The 16,341-nt window shown below is 39.4% G+C and overlaps 1 protein-coding gene across 2 annotated transcripts in view; it reads right to left on the reverse strand.

Annotated features, from left to right (window-relative positions):
• The window catches only part of ankrd10a (ankyrin repeat domain 10a), a 49,553-nt gene that overhangs the window by 12,329 nt on the left and 20,883 nt on the right, over positions 1 to 16,341 (reverse strand). For both annotated transcript variants that reach the window (XM_052025566.1, XM_052025567.1), the window contains exon 3: positions 15,343 to 15,434. In XM_052025566.1, the coding sequence (XP_051881526.1) occupies positions 15,343 to 15,434 (92 nt within the window). The remainder of the gene's footprint in view (positions 1 to 15,342; positions 15,435 to 16,341) is intronic.

Raw genomic sequence — 16,341 nt, forward strand, 5'->3', positions numbered from 1 at the left:
CCTGTGCTCCATGCCTTGTTCCTACCCGATCTCCAATTCCCCTTGTGTCTGAGGACCTTATGCTCCTAACAGTGAACAGTCAATGTAGGAGTTCACTCACTGACCTGCTGATCTTTGTTTAAAGCTTATCCCCATGGTCACCCCTCCCCACCCTGCCTGCAGCTCAACAAGCTTCTTTTGTCTCCTTCCAGTTCTGATGAAGGGTCTTTGACCTGAAACATTAACCCTGTTCCTTTTGCCATAGATGCAGCCTGACCTGCTGAGTATTTCCAGCATTTTGTTTTATTTTAGAGGTTCTGGTCAGGTGCGGGGAGTCTCAGGCACCCATCCATTCACTGATGTAATCTCCCAGCGTGTTAGCGGTTAGACTTAGAAAATAAATAGCAACTATTTTGGTCTCTGCCAACTTACTGAACAGCAGTACACCTTCTTCAGCCCTCGGCCTCTTCTACCTATCACCTCTCAGCTTATTACATCCTTCCCCCTCCCCCACCCACTACCTGCCTCCTCTCATCTGGACTCACCTATCATCTGATCTCACCTACCCCTGCCTGCATGTACTCCTCCCCCTACCAGTCTCTTCCAACCCTTGATTACTTGGCCTGGCTTCTGCCCTCTTCCTTTCCAGTAATGAAGGGTCTTGGCTCGAAACATCAACTGTTTATTTCCCTCCTTGGATGCTGCCTGACCCGTTGAGTTCCTCCAGCACTTTTTGTGTATTACTCCAGATTCCAGCATCTGCAGAATTTCTTGTGTATCTAACTTACTGAGCAGGATCTTTTTCAAGCATGTTTCTCCCTTCTCTTGACACCTCACTGCAACAACTCACAGCTTCACCTCCACAGCAGAAACTATTCCTTCAGTTAGCCTAGTGCATTACTTGGGTCCTCACTTTTCTTGTGTGCTCCCAGTTCAACCAGTCTCTTCCAACCCTTGATTACTTGTCCAGCCAAAAGCTTCTGACAATAGCCCCCACCCCCAACATGTAAGTACTGTCCTCCATCCACCACCTAAACCCCCCCCCCCCCCACACCATACCACCCCAGAGAGCTCTATAGCTCCTTTTCTCTCCAGGGAAGTTTCTAACCTGCCTTTATCTACCATTGCCAACATCTAAATGTCTCATCTCAGAAGGATCTATTTATTTCAGGTTAGCTGTCTGGCAATGTAGCACCACCCCCAGTGCCCACAGTTCCATTACTGGGTCCCGACACATCACCAGCATTGGCCTCACCTGTGAACCCAGACCAGGGATCCCCACCCGATTCCACTTCCACTATTTACACGTCCCCTCCTTGCCCTCTCCAATATTTATATAAATCTTCTTTCGGATTCATCACTTGTCAGGACCCGTGCAACACCCATTCACGTTGGAAACACCCAACCTCGCCTTCTCATTACATCCTTGACTTCTTTCTTCCTCCAAGACCACTCTTGGTTAGCAGTATTTTAATGTCAAATTCTTCTGAAGTGTGCTGACTGGATTGTATATGAAGGTAAAACATAAATACTTTCTGGTTATTGAGTCCTTAGACATAACTTCCCAAACTTGTTCATGGTCCTGCAGACTTAAAAATCAAGTATCACCTAATTGAGACAAAGGGATTAAAAGCCAGATTTTCACTAGAGTGGATAAAACTGTTATTGCCAGGATTTCAGGGTGCATTTTAAAAAATAAAACATGCATTTTATTTATAAGCAATTTTTATGAGGTGTAAAATTACTATTTATGGAGGTTAAATCTGTAATCAGAAATTGTTCACATAGAACAAGTTACAACAAAGTCTGCATTGTGCAAACTACTGTGATGAGCTTCCAGTTTCTGATTCAACTGAATACTTCAGGAGAAATAAACAGAAAAACATATCCTTAAGGCAAACACACTAATAATTTTATTAAAGAATGTTTAAAGTGGTGAAGTTTTCAATTTTTAATCAGATTATTGCTTAGTCTTCTGGCTTTCCTGAGGGAAAGGTGGAAATCAATGAAATGCTTTAATTATAGTGAATTAAGGCCAGACCTCTTCAGTGAACTGAGCAGAGCACCTTGATAAAGTAATAGGTGGGCAGATGGAGATGGCCCACTGCTTACTTACCTTCAGTTTACAAATCGGCAACACAATTGAGAGATTTTACAAACTCTCACACAAGTGGTCAAAGCTTCAGGTGATACAATATTTGACATGGCAAAATTGATCGGGAATATTAACAATGCAATTTAATGATAAATGCTTACATAAGTACAATAGCAAGCATCTAGAAGCAGCAATGTTTGTGGATTGGATGCATATACCATGTAAGGCAGCAATCCAGATCCAATAATCAAGCATCAGACAATTCATCAGGAGCTAAATGATGGGCAAGAGATGACAAAATCCAATACCATGCTGCACAAGTGGTTATGCTGCAATATCGAAGGCAACAAGAATCGACGTCCATGTCTGTGCATGAGCCACATCAAATATCCAAAGCCCAACTAACCCACTTCCTTTTTCATCCTCTTCAACACAAACCTGTGTTGCTGCTTCAAATTTAGTAATTCAATGACCAATTGGGGTCCTATTGGGTGCATTTGGGAACAATGAGTGTTACTTCCTCTCCTCTATGTAATGAAGGAGGGAAAAATGAAAGATTATTAAACTGCCCAAAGACGATGTTTTTATGTAATTATCTGTAACTGGGTAAAGCCCATTAGATATGTGAAAGGTTCATAGATCATTTGTAACATACAAATGAAACAAAGCTTGCAGCTAAGGACCTGTTCAGTGAACTAGGCAGAGCACCTTGATAAAGACATGGGAGGTCCTATTCTAGCCCAGAAATACCTGTATCTAAAGACAGGTGGAACAGCAGTACTTGGAATATGCTGGAGAAAATCTCAGGTAGGTGAGCAGGTGCTATCAGCAAATGGTAACTCAATGGTAATCCTTCCAATGGTCACCACATTCCTCAGACAACCTGCACCACAGAGCTGTGCCAAACTCACACCCACCCACAGGCAAACACTGGAAAGTGTAATCTCGATCTTACAAAACAGTTTTGACTACCTACTTAATTTAAGGGAGCAGTGTTGGTATTCAGCAGCATACTCTAGCTAAAACAATGACTCTTTCAACAATATCACTGACAATTGAAAATGAGTCATGTTCCACAAGAAAATGCCCTCAGGAAACAAAGTTATAAGAGGAGGAAAGGCTGGAGTATTACACTAAGAAAACAGCCTACCTGAGACTGAATGAATTATTTCTCAGGTACCACGGTCTTGCATGAAACATGGTAAGAGCGAACTTGCTAGTTGACAGAAGTGATGGCAACAACCAACATCTCAGATACATCAGCAATAAGCAGAAAACTCTAGTGTGCAGTGTTCTTAGGTTGCGGCAAGATGCAAGAGATAACTCTGCACTCTGACCAAGGACACTTAATGTCTAAAATGACTGCAAAGAACATTTCCTTACTTTTCAGCAGTTGGCAAAATTCTTCAGAAAATATGAAAGACAAAGAAATAGACATCTTCGAAGTCTACTAAAGCTTGCAATAAATGAAAAGCAGTTCAGTTCCATGTTGAACACATATAATGGTGACCAGTGCACAAAATCCCACTTGAAGTAGAAGACTATATGAACACCAAGACACGGCTCTATTCTCATTTGTTACTGCATCTTTCTTCCCTCCAAAGGTGGCAAAATGTAAACAACTTTTGGGCAATCCTCGTCACGGAGATGCTGCTTGAAATCTTCTTTTGTCTAAAATAGGAGCTAGCTCATGGGCCACAAGGTTTAGAAAAATATTAGCTGTCATACTAAGAGCTCACCCACGAACCTTCAGTGCCAGCAACCAAGGTCTCAGGATGCTATTGACCAGGTCTGCCCATTCCCTGTAAGCTCAATGTTCCAACATCACATGGGAACAGAAACTTGACAGTAGCGCAGCTGGAAGTTGCTATAAAGGAACAGAGTGTGAAGTAGGGCCATGTAAACCTCTCAGCCTCTTAGGATCTGTTCCTGAGGCACTGGCACGAGATTTGAACCAGTGTTAATAGCTAGTTTTCAACCCACTTAGACCAAAGACCAAATGTAATACTGAGCACTCTGATGCTTATCTACAAATTAGGAAGTGACAATCATCATCAACAACTTTAGAAGCAGCAAGTTTGCACCAGATGGCGTGTGGTCAACGCCAGTGAATAAAGGAGACAATAGTAACTACCAGATCAGTTTTATTTCACTGCAACCGAGCATTCTTAATGTTATACAGTTTGAAATCCGATCATCTTGTTGAATGTTAACCAGCTAGAAAGCTTCAGTCAGTAGTAGGGAGCATGAAAGGTTAGTGACAAGAGGGAACAGTCAAGTAATGCAATGCACTGAAACAACTGGGTCAGGCATGGTGAAATGGTCACAACTCCTGCAATGCTGATCACTGCATCTGGACATCGGATGAATGATGGGCCAAAACTACTTTGTACCAGCTTAGCAGAAGGAAGTTCACCCAGAGGGCAAAAGGTTAAAACAGAACTAGAAACATGGGGAAACTTTAGCTAGAGTGGAAAGGCTATAAATACATGTGGATCCAGTGCCAGCTTCTTTGCAGATGAGGAGTGCTGTAGAAAATAAATTGTAATTGGGAAATGTGTTGTAAATAGATAGACAAATGATATTGCCAGGGACACACCAATAAACACTGCTAACAAAGATTTTCTTATACAGACAGGCATAAAACCTATTCTACTTCACTTCCCCATATTGCATTGATTTCCACCGATTACCCTCCACTCTCTAACCCACAATTTTACTTGGCAGCTTCAATTATCAAGCACTAAAGGAATGCTGAAGTGCAGAATTTGGGTTACAGTTTAACTTGCAAAAGGCAGCGCTTAAAAGTTCTGTGAATATATAATCAGGTTCCAGTTTCTAGTACAAACATTATGAACTGCAGTTGGAAGGGGTTAATGAAAAGGGTGTTAATGTTATAAGAAGGGAATGTACTTTTAAGTGGGACTCATTTTTAACTTGATTATACAAGTTCATGGCTCCAAAACTGATTATAAGGTATATAATTCCATTTTCAAAAGCAACCCAATGAAAGAAATTGAAACTCATTTAAGTTTAGTTAAGATTTATTTAAATATTCAACAAGGACATTGTAGCACCAGGAGAAATACTTGGATGATCTTTAGAATTTAAGTGAATCTTTATTAAGCTTGTGTATCACTTCAAGTTGTGGCATCATACAGCAGGAAACAGGCCATTCGGCCCACCATGTCCATGCTGTCCCTGTATTAGTCCCATCTTCCAGCACTTGGCCTGTAGCCTTCTATGCCTCGGTGAGTCAAGTGCTCATCTAGACACTTCTTAAATGCTGATCTAGCATTGGTGTCCAATTCCTTATATAAAATTCGACAACCTTTACCAGTGACCTCAAACTTCTCTATTTCAACTGCTAATTAATTTAAATTTAAAAATAGCAACTATGTTCAAAATTCATTCACAACACATACTGAAAACAAAAGCTGGCAGTTCAATACTGACAATCTTTGAAGTTCCCTCCAGTTTTTAAGCAGCTGATTAAGATTCATACTTTTAATGATGCAGGTGTAGAAAATAATTCAAGAATACAATCTTCACTGATGTGGTGGTGAGAAAGGCTCCCTTCTTGTGATGTACAATCAATCCAAAATATTAAAATTTTGGATAAAGAATGGTTACAATTCAGACACAGGACTTTCTCTCTGACACTGCCTCCAAATTCAACTCTGATGATCTTGGAACAAAATTCATGCTTCTTCACATCTTCCATCATCATCACAAGCTCTGCTGAATCACATATTTCAATAAAACCTCCTGGTATCTTCAAAATACTCTTGCCTTATTCTGATTTACAATACCTTTTGGTCAGTTGTTCCTTCATGCCTCACCTTTCTGGATTCTTAAATGATTCCTCGATCCCTCGATCCCTAAAATAATTCCACTTGCATTGCTTTTCTCATTTATTTTCAGGACCTGGCTTTTGTTTGGCAAGGCCAGCATTTATTGCCCACCCTCAACTGTCTTTAGCTCATGTGCCTTGAACCACTGCAGAACTTCTGGTGAAGGTGTTCCCGGGTGCTGGTTGGAAAGCAGTTCCAGGATTTCGATCCAGAATCAACCTCCAAGGTGGTGGAGTTCCCATTCACTTACCGCCCTTCTCGGCGACAGAGTTCTTGAGTTTGGGTGGTGCTGTTGGCCTTGACAAGGAACTGCAGTGTATTCTGTAGATGATATGCACTGCAGCAACTGTATGCTTGTGGCGGGGAAAATGGATGTTTAGGATGGTTGATGGGGTGCTAATCAAGCAAGCTGTTTTTTCTTGGATGGTACTGAAACTGAGTTGTTGGGATTGGGAAGAATGAGTAACGCCACAGAACATCCAACCCATGAATCGCTCTTGTAGCCATAGTATTTACAGTATGTGGATAGACCAGGGGAGTTTCTGATCAATCGTGACCCCCAGGATATCGATGGACAGCAATTCAGTGATGATAATGTGATTGAACATCATGGATAGGTCATTACACACCCTTTGGTTGGAAATGATCATTGCCTGGCCTGTTTGTGGTATGAATACTACTTGCCACTTACAGGCCCCATCTGAACGATGTCTCAGTGTTGATATGTTGCTTTAGTTTGTTGAGGAGTTGCGAATGGCTTTGAGCAATCATTGACGAACATCCCCAGCTTCTGACCCAATGGTGGGAGGAACGAAGGTCATTGAAGTTGGTTGGGCCCAGGACACTGCCCTGAGGAATTCCTGCAATGATGTCATAGGCTAGGAAGATTGACCTCCAATAACTACAACCATCTTCTTTTGTATTTTCGAGAGGAATGAAATTTGGTGTTAAGCTTAAAATTATTACTTTACAATTCTAGTGCAAGCCAAGATCACCAATATTGTGTTTTGCACACAAAGTCCATTGATGGAATCACTGAGCTTTTCAGGAAATCAGTTGACTTCAACATTTCAGAAGGCTTTGATAGATTCTGGTAACAGTCTCTGAAACAAGTAACTGTTTTCTGCCAAATTACCATCATGACAATCTAATTTTCTCTGATGACTCTGCCTTTTCACTTGCTTGTTGTGCACAAATGTTCTCACATCATTCTTCTGCTGATGATTCTACCCTTCCAATTATGCTCCAGCCATTCCATCTCCAACTCTCAGATATTCCAAAGGCCAAATCAAGGACCACTTAATATCCCATGTCTTTCAACTCAAATGTTCACTAGTTAAAGATGCTCCCATATGCCATCCTTGATTCTGTCATGTTCCAAACCTTGTTCCTTCTCCTCTCAGTGAAGTACTGTACTTATTCTAAACCAATTTCCAAAAGAGTGAAGCTGAAACTTGTGCACAAAATTTCTTTTCCAATCTCCAGCTCTTTAAATTCAAGGCTGAGCATGCTTCATCTTGTACTTTTATCAATCACACTTAGGGCTCCCCTTTGGAGATAGTCATCCAAGAACTTGCCAGCTTAAGTTCAAGATCTCTACAATAACAGATAAAATGTGGTGGGGATCTGGAGTTCAATAGTACATATACATGGAGGCCATTTGCCTGATCTAGCTCATCTTGCCACCAAATATAAAATCTGCCATCTTTTCTACCCACCCCCCCAACTCTCCACCGATTGCACTGTGCCACAATTGTTTTCTAATGTAATCTCGACCACAACAGAGCCACAGGTGGAGTCCCAAATCACTTCCAAGTTTAGCACATCCCTTTACAGGAGGGAGGAACAAAAATATACTTTCTGAAGTTCGACTGATTCAATATACTCTCATTCCAAAGCAGCAGTTTTCAAGTGATGCCTATTTTATTCACAGCTCATGTGGATGGATACCAGGACTGTAGAGCTATCAAACACAATCAAATTTTTTTTTAATAAGGGTATCAGAGGATAAAGCAGCAAAATGGAATTAAGGGAAAAGGTCAGCCATAATCTACATGAATGGTCGGCAGATGATTTCTTTGTGGTCCATGTTCCTTTGAAGACATTAAGAGCACCTCTCACATCATGAATTAGAATGCAAGTCAAAAATCATCAGCGCAGCAGCAACCAGGTCAGTCAGCTGCCCCGATGTCTGGCAGGATCGACAGTGGAAGATCCAAAATTAAACACAAGGTGATAGAGTGAGTAGGAATGAGTCCCTACCAATCTTCTGCTTCAGTTTCTCAAATAATGCAGCAAGACCAAAACCTGGAGAAAAAAAACAGCTCAAACTTCCCAGACTGGGCCTAAACCTGAGTGAAATGAATGAAAGAGCTTGACATAATCCTCGAGGTGTTCCAACATGCACCATGGATTAAACCACTTTGGGAGAGACAAACGCCTCAACGAATTTATGCATTGCAAGATTCCACAGCAGTGACTCTAATGAATAATCAGTATTTGGTGTTGGTAATTGAAGGAGACATGTTGGCCATGCCATTAGGAGTACTTCATCCTCTTCTTTGAAAATCACCCACTGAAGCATGCACAGTAACCTATGATTCTAAAGGATAGGTGGAGCATTTGAGAAGTTTAGCTAAAGTAAACATAGTGACAAGTAGTAATGACTGTCCAGTGACAACATTACATGTCCAGACGACATCCATTGTATAAATCTTTACTTTCAAATGCAATGTAAATGTGGTGTCTATCACGGGATACCAGAGTGGGTTACAAATGTTTCAAGAACCCCCAACACAACCCACTCTTCATTAGATTATGGATGCTATGCCACAACTGCTTTCCAGTACAACCTTGATCATGACAGGTTCTTACACAACAGAAGCATGGGCGGAGTCCCAAACCACCTCCAAGTTTATTAGATCCTATAACATGAGGAAGGATGGTGGAAAATGATTTGTTGCTGCAATGCTGGAATGTCAGCCTACAATGAAGAGCCACTGCCGATTAAACACGGACCGATGTATCCTCAGACACCACTTTCTTTCCCGTATGCAATGTAGAATAGATGGCCATTCCAATACAATGACAGCTCGTCCTATAATCACTTGAAGTCTAAGGAAGTACAGGTTTACTGCGTCAGGCAAGAAGTTAGTGGTACAACAATCTGGATACCTTGACAAAGATAAATTGGATTGCTTTTGAAAAGAGAGTGGGGAATCAATCGTAATTTTGATTGAGAAATAAATTTAAATTCAATTTTGATTTAAAAACACCAAATTCTCTGAAAACAGCTTTCTAGAAATTGCTCAGAGGTTGTTTGTTATCCAAGTTATAAAACATATTTTATTGAAGCAAAGTACAATATGTGGAACCTGAATTTACGATAAGTCAATTACAATTCTAATGGATTCCAAATTAGTGAAACAATCTTTACAACAAGATTGATGGGTCCTGATGGGTCATAAATTCTCTGTAATGTGAAGGATTTCAGCAGACGGCAAGAGGACAATAAATAGGAGGAAATTTAAAAGAAATCGGTGACACTTGCAACTCTTTCTAAAGTATGATGTTAAATTTAATGCTTAAGTCAACACTGTTACTGCAGTTTTATCCAAAGTAAAGCAGATATCATTCCATATATAAATAAATAGCAAGTTTCATATCGCTTTCAATAATCAAACTGGACCTGGTTACAATCATGCGTCAATTAATTTCAATAAGTAAACCACTTTTTTTTTCTTGAAATAGTGTATAACTTACATTAAAATATAAAGTTCTCAACTTAACTATATTAGTTACATATCTGAAGTAATTTTAAATTATGGTAAACAAAGCATGCACAACTAAAAGATCTATAACTCAGTACCTACATAGCATTAAAACCAATCACCACAACAAATACCTCAACGGTATGCCTTGTGTGCTGAGGGGAAGCGATACTGCGCACTCATTGCCACAACTGTAAGGTTTCCATGAAGCCCCTGTGGCAGTTTCAGCGTTTCTATTGGGAATGATCCCCCTTTCTAGGATTACTTCAAAATCAAGTCAAATTCAAATTACGTAGCTGGAAAACATTTGACATTTTTCAATCTCTTAAAGACTCAATTCTCTGCACTGTTACAGTTACATGGGCAACGGCAAATAATACAGACCAAGGGGTACTGGTGAAAGTAATCTTAACAATGAAACAAAAACATGAATACATCTTAATTAAAATGTTGTTTAACCCATTTCATACTATTTTCAAGTCCTGTACTGGCTGTAAATATATGGAATACTTTGTCCATTCATGTGGAATTTTAATTTCTGTAGCAGCAAACACTAATGCGGGTTCCATATAGACTGAGGTTTGTAGAATTACAATGCTGCTATAAAAGAAGAGAGAATTAAAGTGCATGACATATGGATCAGTTCTCTATTCAAAGTATTTACCTGAAAAGGATGGACACATTTTACTTCTAGATAATTCTGAAATGAGTGAAAGGTCATTACAATACTATAATTTTAATCTGCAGTACCCACTTTCTGCTGAGGCTCTGATATTCCAACGTTCTGTTTCAATTAAGCTCTTTATTCTTTCAGTTAAACTGTACTCAACAACTTCTCTCTTCAGCTACATGAGAATCCCATTTCAAAAATGTTTTATGGATTAGAGCTTACATTATATGGAGAGCGTCATACATCTAATCCAACCATGAGTGGCTGTTTAGGAGCATAGCACCCAAAGAAGTATTCAGTGTTATTTTATCTGCTCTCCTGCTCAATTATATTAATATCTCCAACCCGGTCAATTCTGGCTGATTCATTGGGTGTGATGTTAAAATCAGTATCTTTGCTGAGGTGACTTGTTTATCTATGCACCTCTGGAGGAATCTGATTAAAGATGCATTGTGGAGACAAGACTGTCCTCCTGGCAGCAAGTGTACTAGTGACATGAATAACAATGGCATGTGTGTACAGTTTCAACAGCTGACTATGCTTTTCCTACTGGCCTCAGTTCTTTGAACTGACTCACGGCTACTCACAATGACAGATGTTGATCCTGTTCATCAGAAAGCTTGGTTGTTTCTATCCTGAAGAAGCTATGTGCCACCTTCATATTCCCTTCTCCTTCCAAAACATCAAGATATTTGTTAAGCATCCAAGGTCCTCACTGGATGAGCATATCCTACTTCCCCCAATACATAGAGAAGGACTGACCACTGACCCAACTATAGTTGTACCTTGCTTCCAAATTACCCTCACCTTCATTTCCAATAGATCATCCTGCATTCCATTATAATCTGATTCCTGATTAAATAATGTCCAGCATGTTACAAAAGAAAATTGAACTATGACCATGAGAAATCAGACCCTAACAGGTAGCACCACTGACCCAGGCTGAAAGCACAGCAGGTAACCCAAGTGAAAAACACTGACCATCCAACCTGATCACCCATCATCCTGATAATAACATAATACAGACCCAATACAGGAAATAGGTCAGAATTTCTCCAGCATTCCTGATCCACCTACCTCTGTCAAATTTCAATCAAGAAGAAAGATTTTAGATCCTTGTTATATCTAGGGAACCAGGACAGGCAACCATGACATCAGTGGTTGACGACAAGTGTACTGGAAAAATCAGTAAACTGCCAACAATAATTATAGAGTCTCCAAAAATCTTACCATCATTAATTAGTTTCTTCTTCTCCGACAGTTAACAAAATAGATGATGAAATCACGTGAGATCAGAAGTAAGGGCAACTGACAGGTATTGTGCTCAACTAAGTAGTACTGAGAGATAAAAATATATTTACTTTTGGTATCTATGAGTGGAATACCTAATCAGGGAATAGTTTTAAATAAAATGTCCCAACTTCTGTAGAAAACACTCGCATTTTTAATGGGAAAAAATACTGTCACAGAAGAGCTGAACAAAATCGAACGAGTTGCTGCACTCTTCAGTATTCCAACAGAAACCTTTCATCAACAAAACCATACACCCTTGATCTAAATGTGTAAGACAGCTGGGAACAACAAAATTCAAATCAGCCATGACAGATTTATTGAGGAACAAAATATTGCATTCCACTTGTGTCAAAGAGAATACAAAATGTTAAGGAAATTACCTTTGCACGATATAATCTGATCTGTTACTCTTTCAAGTGGATTTTAAGCTTATTGCTATCAGGTCCTCACACAATCCACAACCACCTATGTTTTTATTTTAGTATTTTGCTGGTCCTTTATCCCAGTGCATTTGTGGGTTACACCCTGATCCAGTGCTATTTCAGTTCACCCATGCCTTGATAACAATGTAATTACAATACTGGAACTTTTCATTGCATCAATATTAGTTCCTCAAATTATAATAATCTCTCTGCAGATCCCATGGCATTGCTCGTCTTGGCAATTAAAGAGTAGATTCAACTCCAGCTCCGCTATTCACTCTCAATGTACTTTAGCACCAGCATGCATCGTTTTGCATTTATAAGCAGCAATGAGGACCTTTCGTGCAGCTGCATTCCTGCAAAAGTCATCTGTCCTAAAGTATATAGTTTCCAAAGAATTGTTCTCACCTGTTTCAATTAACTTAAGTCATTATTATGAATGATCCCACAGATAATTCCTATTGAACTCCACTCCTCCATAATGCTGTTAAAATTGCTCATTTCACTTCTAAAGTTTGTTTAATTCACAATTTCCCAAGTTTGCTCTGAACTTCAACTGCCAGAACCGATGCATCAAAATATTTGAGAATTGAAATGGAAGCTTTTCATCTCAATAACTTCAACAGCCAGGATACAGAGCAGCACAATCAGGGAAGTAGTCATATTTCATACGTCATATTTTTAACTTACTTAGATTCTCCCATATTTTCCCTTAAGAGAGCAAGTGCCTTCCACAGAATTTGGGACTTTTAAAATCTAATATTTTAATATTTTTAGGACAGGCTCTGCTGCAAATAGCTAAGCTTAAGCAACACTACGCATATGTGCATGTACAGCCAGTCAAAAACAAAAGCAAAATACCTGCAAATTACCTTTGCTTTGAATTTTTTATGGAAAAGTTTATTGGAAAATAATCACTGTAAATGCTGGTTTTGATATGAAGCGTGTTATCTAAATGGGTAGTAACACAGAATAATGGATGACTAGGAGTGACAAGACAACTCTAAAGACACCCAAAGAGTGAAAATATGTAATAGATTTGATGTCAGGCTTCAGAGTTTACCAAGTCCTTGAACAAAAATGGAGTGGGAGGGAGAGGTAACAAAAAAAAGCCAAGCAAATGTTGAGAGTCCAGTCTACAAAATCTTCAACCGAGTATGAAGAGGACTAAATAAAATTTAAACATGTTTACTATGCTCAAAAACAGCACTTGATCAGGAAATATACTGCTAAAGTTATGGAAATCATTGAAATACTTAAATGTAAAAACTGCAATTATCACTTAGCAACCTTGTTAAAATATGGTTTAGTGTGCTATTGTGTTTGTGCTGTTTTTAATTAAAAACTCTAAATAATGAAACAATAAAAGGCACAAATTCAGTATGGTGCTTAGGGAGTTAAATCGTTAACTGAATGATGTGCAAGTGATCAATTCCACCGCGCAGGTCTTATTTAAGTAATTGTGGAACTCACTTGGGAACTCAGCGTAAATCCAAACGAGCTGTTGACTAAAGTCATTAGGCACTACTTATGTGAGTCATCGCTTCCAGTTGAACAGGACCAAGGCTTTGAAGGAACTTAATTTAACTTTTACGAAAATCCAGTAAGAAAGTTCCAGAAGAACGTGTCTGAGATCAAGCTTGACATTCGAGCACACGAGACCCAAAGATTTTTTTTTTCTCTGTCTGTTTTAAAACTCAAATTGAGGGTTACGATGCCTCTTAAGGATGCATCAACAGCAAAGGCAATTCACAGATATACGAGGCTACACGTTCAGTGAAATATTTAGTATAGAACAAGATTTTGTTTATAAATACAATTTTGGACTCCTGAACTTCATGTACAAGGAGAGATGTTTAAATTTGAGGCCAAGCTCCCGATCTACTGTATGTTCCCAGTGTGCAAATGGAAGAATGCAAATCGTTAACTTCATCTGACAGCATTCACTGCAATAGGTACCCCTTGTTTCATTGGGTGGGAGTGGGAAGAGGTTATCCTAGAGAAATTAAAGAAAAAGTCAGATAAATGGCTCAATTAATGGTCAGGTCAAGCACAAGCAGACCTTAATGTATGGAATAAATCCTTCATTGTAGTGTTAACTGTGGTAAGTTTTGCACATTGCTACATTTGAAGGGCTGATATAAAAGTTGGCAAAGGTGAGCATGCCCTGCAGAACAAGCCAAGCACTGTTTGGCACATGTCACACCTCTTTTAATGTGGCCTTCAAGAAAACGGGGGAGGGAAAATCTCTGTCATAACTTTGCAAAAGGAGTAAAGTCCTGCATCCCATTAAGAAAAATGCTTGCATAGAATCATTCAATGCAGCTAACACACTGCCTAATGAATGGGAATCCCTCACATTTACTAAATTATTTTAACGGTTTCAAAAATTGGCGAAAATTTTTTCAACACACTGGGAGAAAGTTTTCACTCACTGAATGGAATTACTCCTGTAGTGTTTTTATGTTGTTGGCCTACTTAAGCATTTTATATTAAATTTCATAACTGTATTTGGGGACCATTCAGCATTGCAACTGCAGAATGGCATGTCAGTTCCTATATGGTCTTGGTTAAACATCTAGATTGAGTTATTAGAAAATAATGGGCATGCAAGTCAATCTTTGCTAGTTTAAATCATTAATGGAAGCAGAGGTAAATTTAACTTTCTTTAAACCCTCTATAAAAATTAACATTTAACAAATTAGCAGCAAAATAAGTTATTCTTATTTGGTTTCACTTGGTTTAAAGGAGCTTTATGCTATAACTAAAGAATTAATTTCCTAAGTGTAAGCACTTACTCACTGCAAGTGTGCCTGAGGAAACTGCAGGCACATTCCCCACCCCGAAGTGCTGTGGGAGCCAGTCTATGATCACCCATCACATGTGCCTCCTGGGCATGGCTGCAGTCCAGGGTGTGTATTGAGAAAATGCACCCCTTATATCTTAATTAATTGATGAACATTTACCTGGGAGGGGTGGAGGGTGGTTATATACTTACTAATAGGTCTTTCCCATAATCTACCAGATGTAAGATCTGTTGGCTAGGATTTAGTACAAAGTTTTACCAAAATGAAATGAAGTTACTGAAAAGATGGACCTTGATATTCAAAAATACTGAGGGTAAATATTTTAGAGAATTATCTTAAAAAGGTTTTGGGACAAAATTAAAGCATACAGCTCCTTTAAGGGTGTCATACCCATCACCCATGGAGTGTTTACAACTTACTGTTACTTAAGAGGTGCTAAAATGTTCACTTACTCTGTTTTAGCCCCATGCGATACAAGGACATTAAGGCAATCCAAACTTCCTGATCGTGCTGCTTTATGGACAGGGGTTTCACCTACAACATCCTGTAAATGAAAAGGAAAGTATATCATTGTATGGAGCCTAGTACCACTGCCTGGAGTCAGTGCATCAACATATGAGGTATATTGGTAAATTGGTTTATTATTGTCAAATGTACAGAGGTACAGTGAAAAACATGTTTTGTATACCGTTCATACAGATCAATTCATTACACAGTGCATTCAGGTAGTACAAGGTTAAACAATAAGAGTGCATCATGAAGTGTTACAGTTACAGAAAGAGTGCAGTGCAGGTAGACAATAACATGTGAGGTCATAACAAGGTCGACTGTGAGATATAATGCCCTCCTGCACTCCTCCTCGAACCAATGAGGGATGTGCCATGCCATGATGTTACAGGTTTTGCTGTTACTGAAGGTCCAGTGTCTCAGGGATGACAAGTTCTGCACTGCCAGATCTGTTCCAAGTCTATGTCACTTAGCAAGACTGTGGTGTCACAAAAAGTGATGACGACCTCAAAAAATGGGACTTGTCTCCACAAAAACTTCCACCAATGTTAACAGACAGATGCATTTGTCACAAATAGATTGATCTCCCAATTAACAAGAATCCCCTGACGTTTGTGAGGACTGGTTGAGCTGGGAGCAACTGTATCCAAACTCTGTGTTGGGTGACACTAGGTGGTTCATCCTGTTTGAATGTACCAGTAATTGTACAACTGAGCACCTTGCTATGCCATTTCAGAGCACTTAAGAATCAACCCAATTCTCTAAAGTTGTTATTAGACAGGAGTTTCCTATAATTTAGCAGAATCCCAATCCAGACAACCTTGTACCTGAGCAGCCAACCTGAGAAGGGGAAATGTTTCGTCTTGGAACCTTGTCGAGCTCATGAGTATGATCTTGCCCCAGTGGATGATTAATCAGAAAGTTAACAAAGATAATGGGCTTGA

The sequence above is a fragment of the Pristis pectinata genome, chromosome 11 (assembly GCF_009764475.1).
Source record: "Pristis pectinata isolate sPriPec2 chromosome 11, sPriPec2.1.pri, whole genome shotgun sequence".
NCBI classification, from domain to species: domain Eukaryota; kingdom Metazoa; phylum Chordata; class Chondrichthyes; order Rhinopristiformes; family Pristidae; genus Pristis; species Pristis pectinata.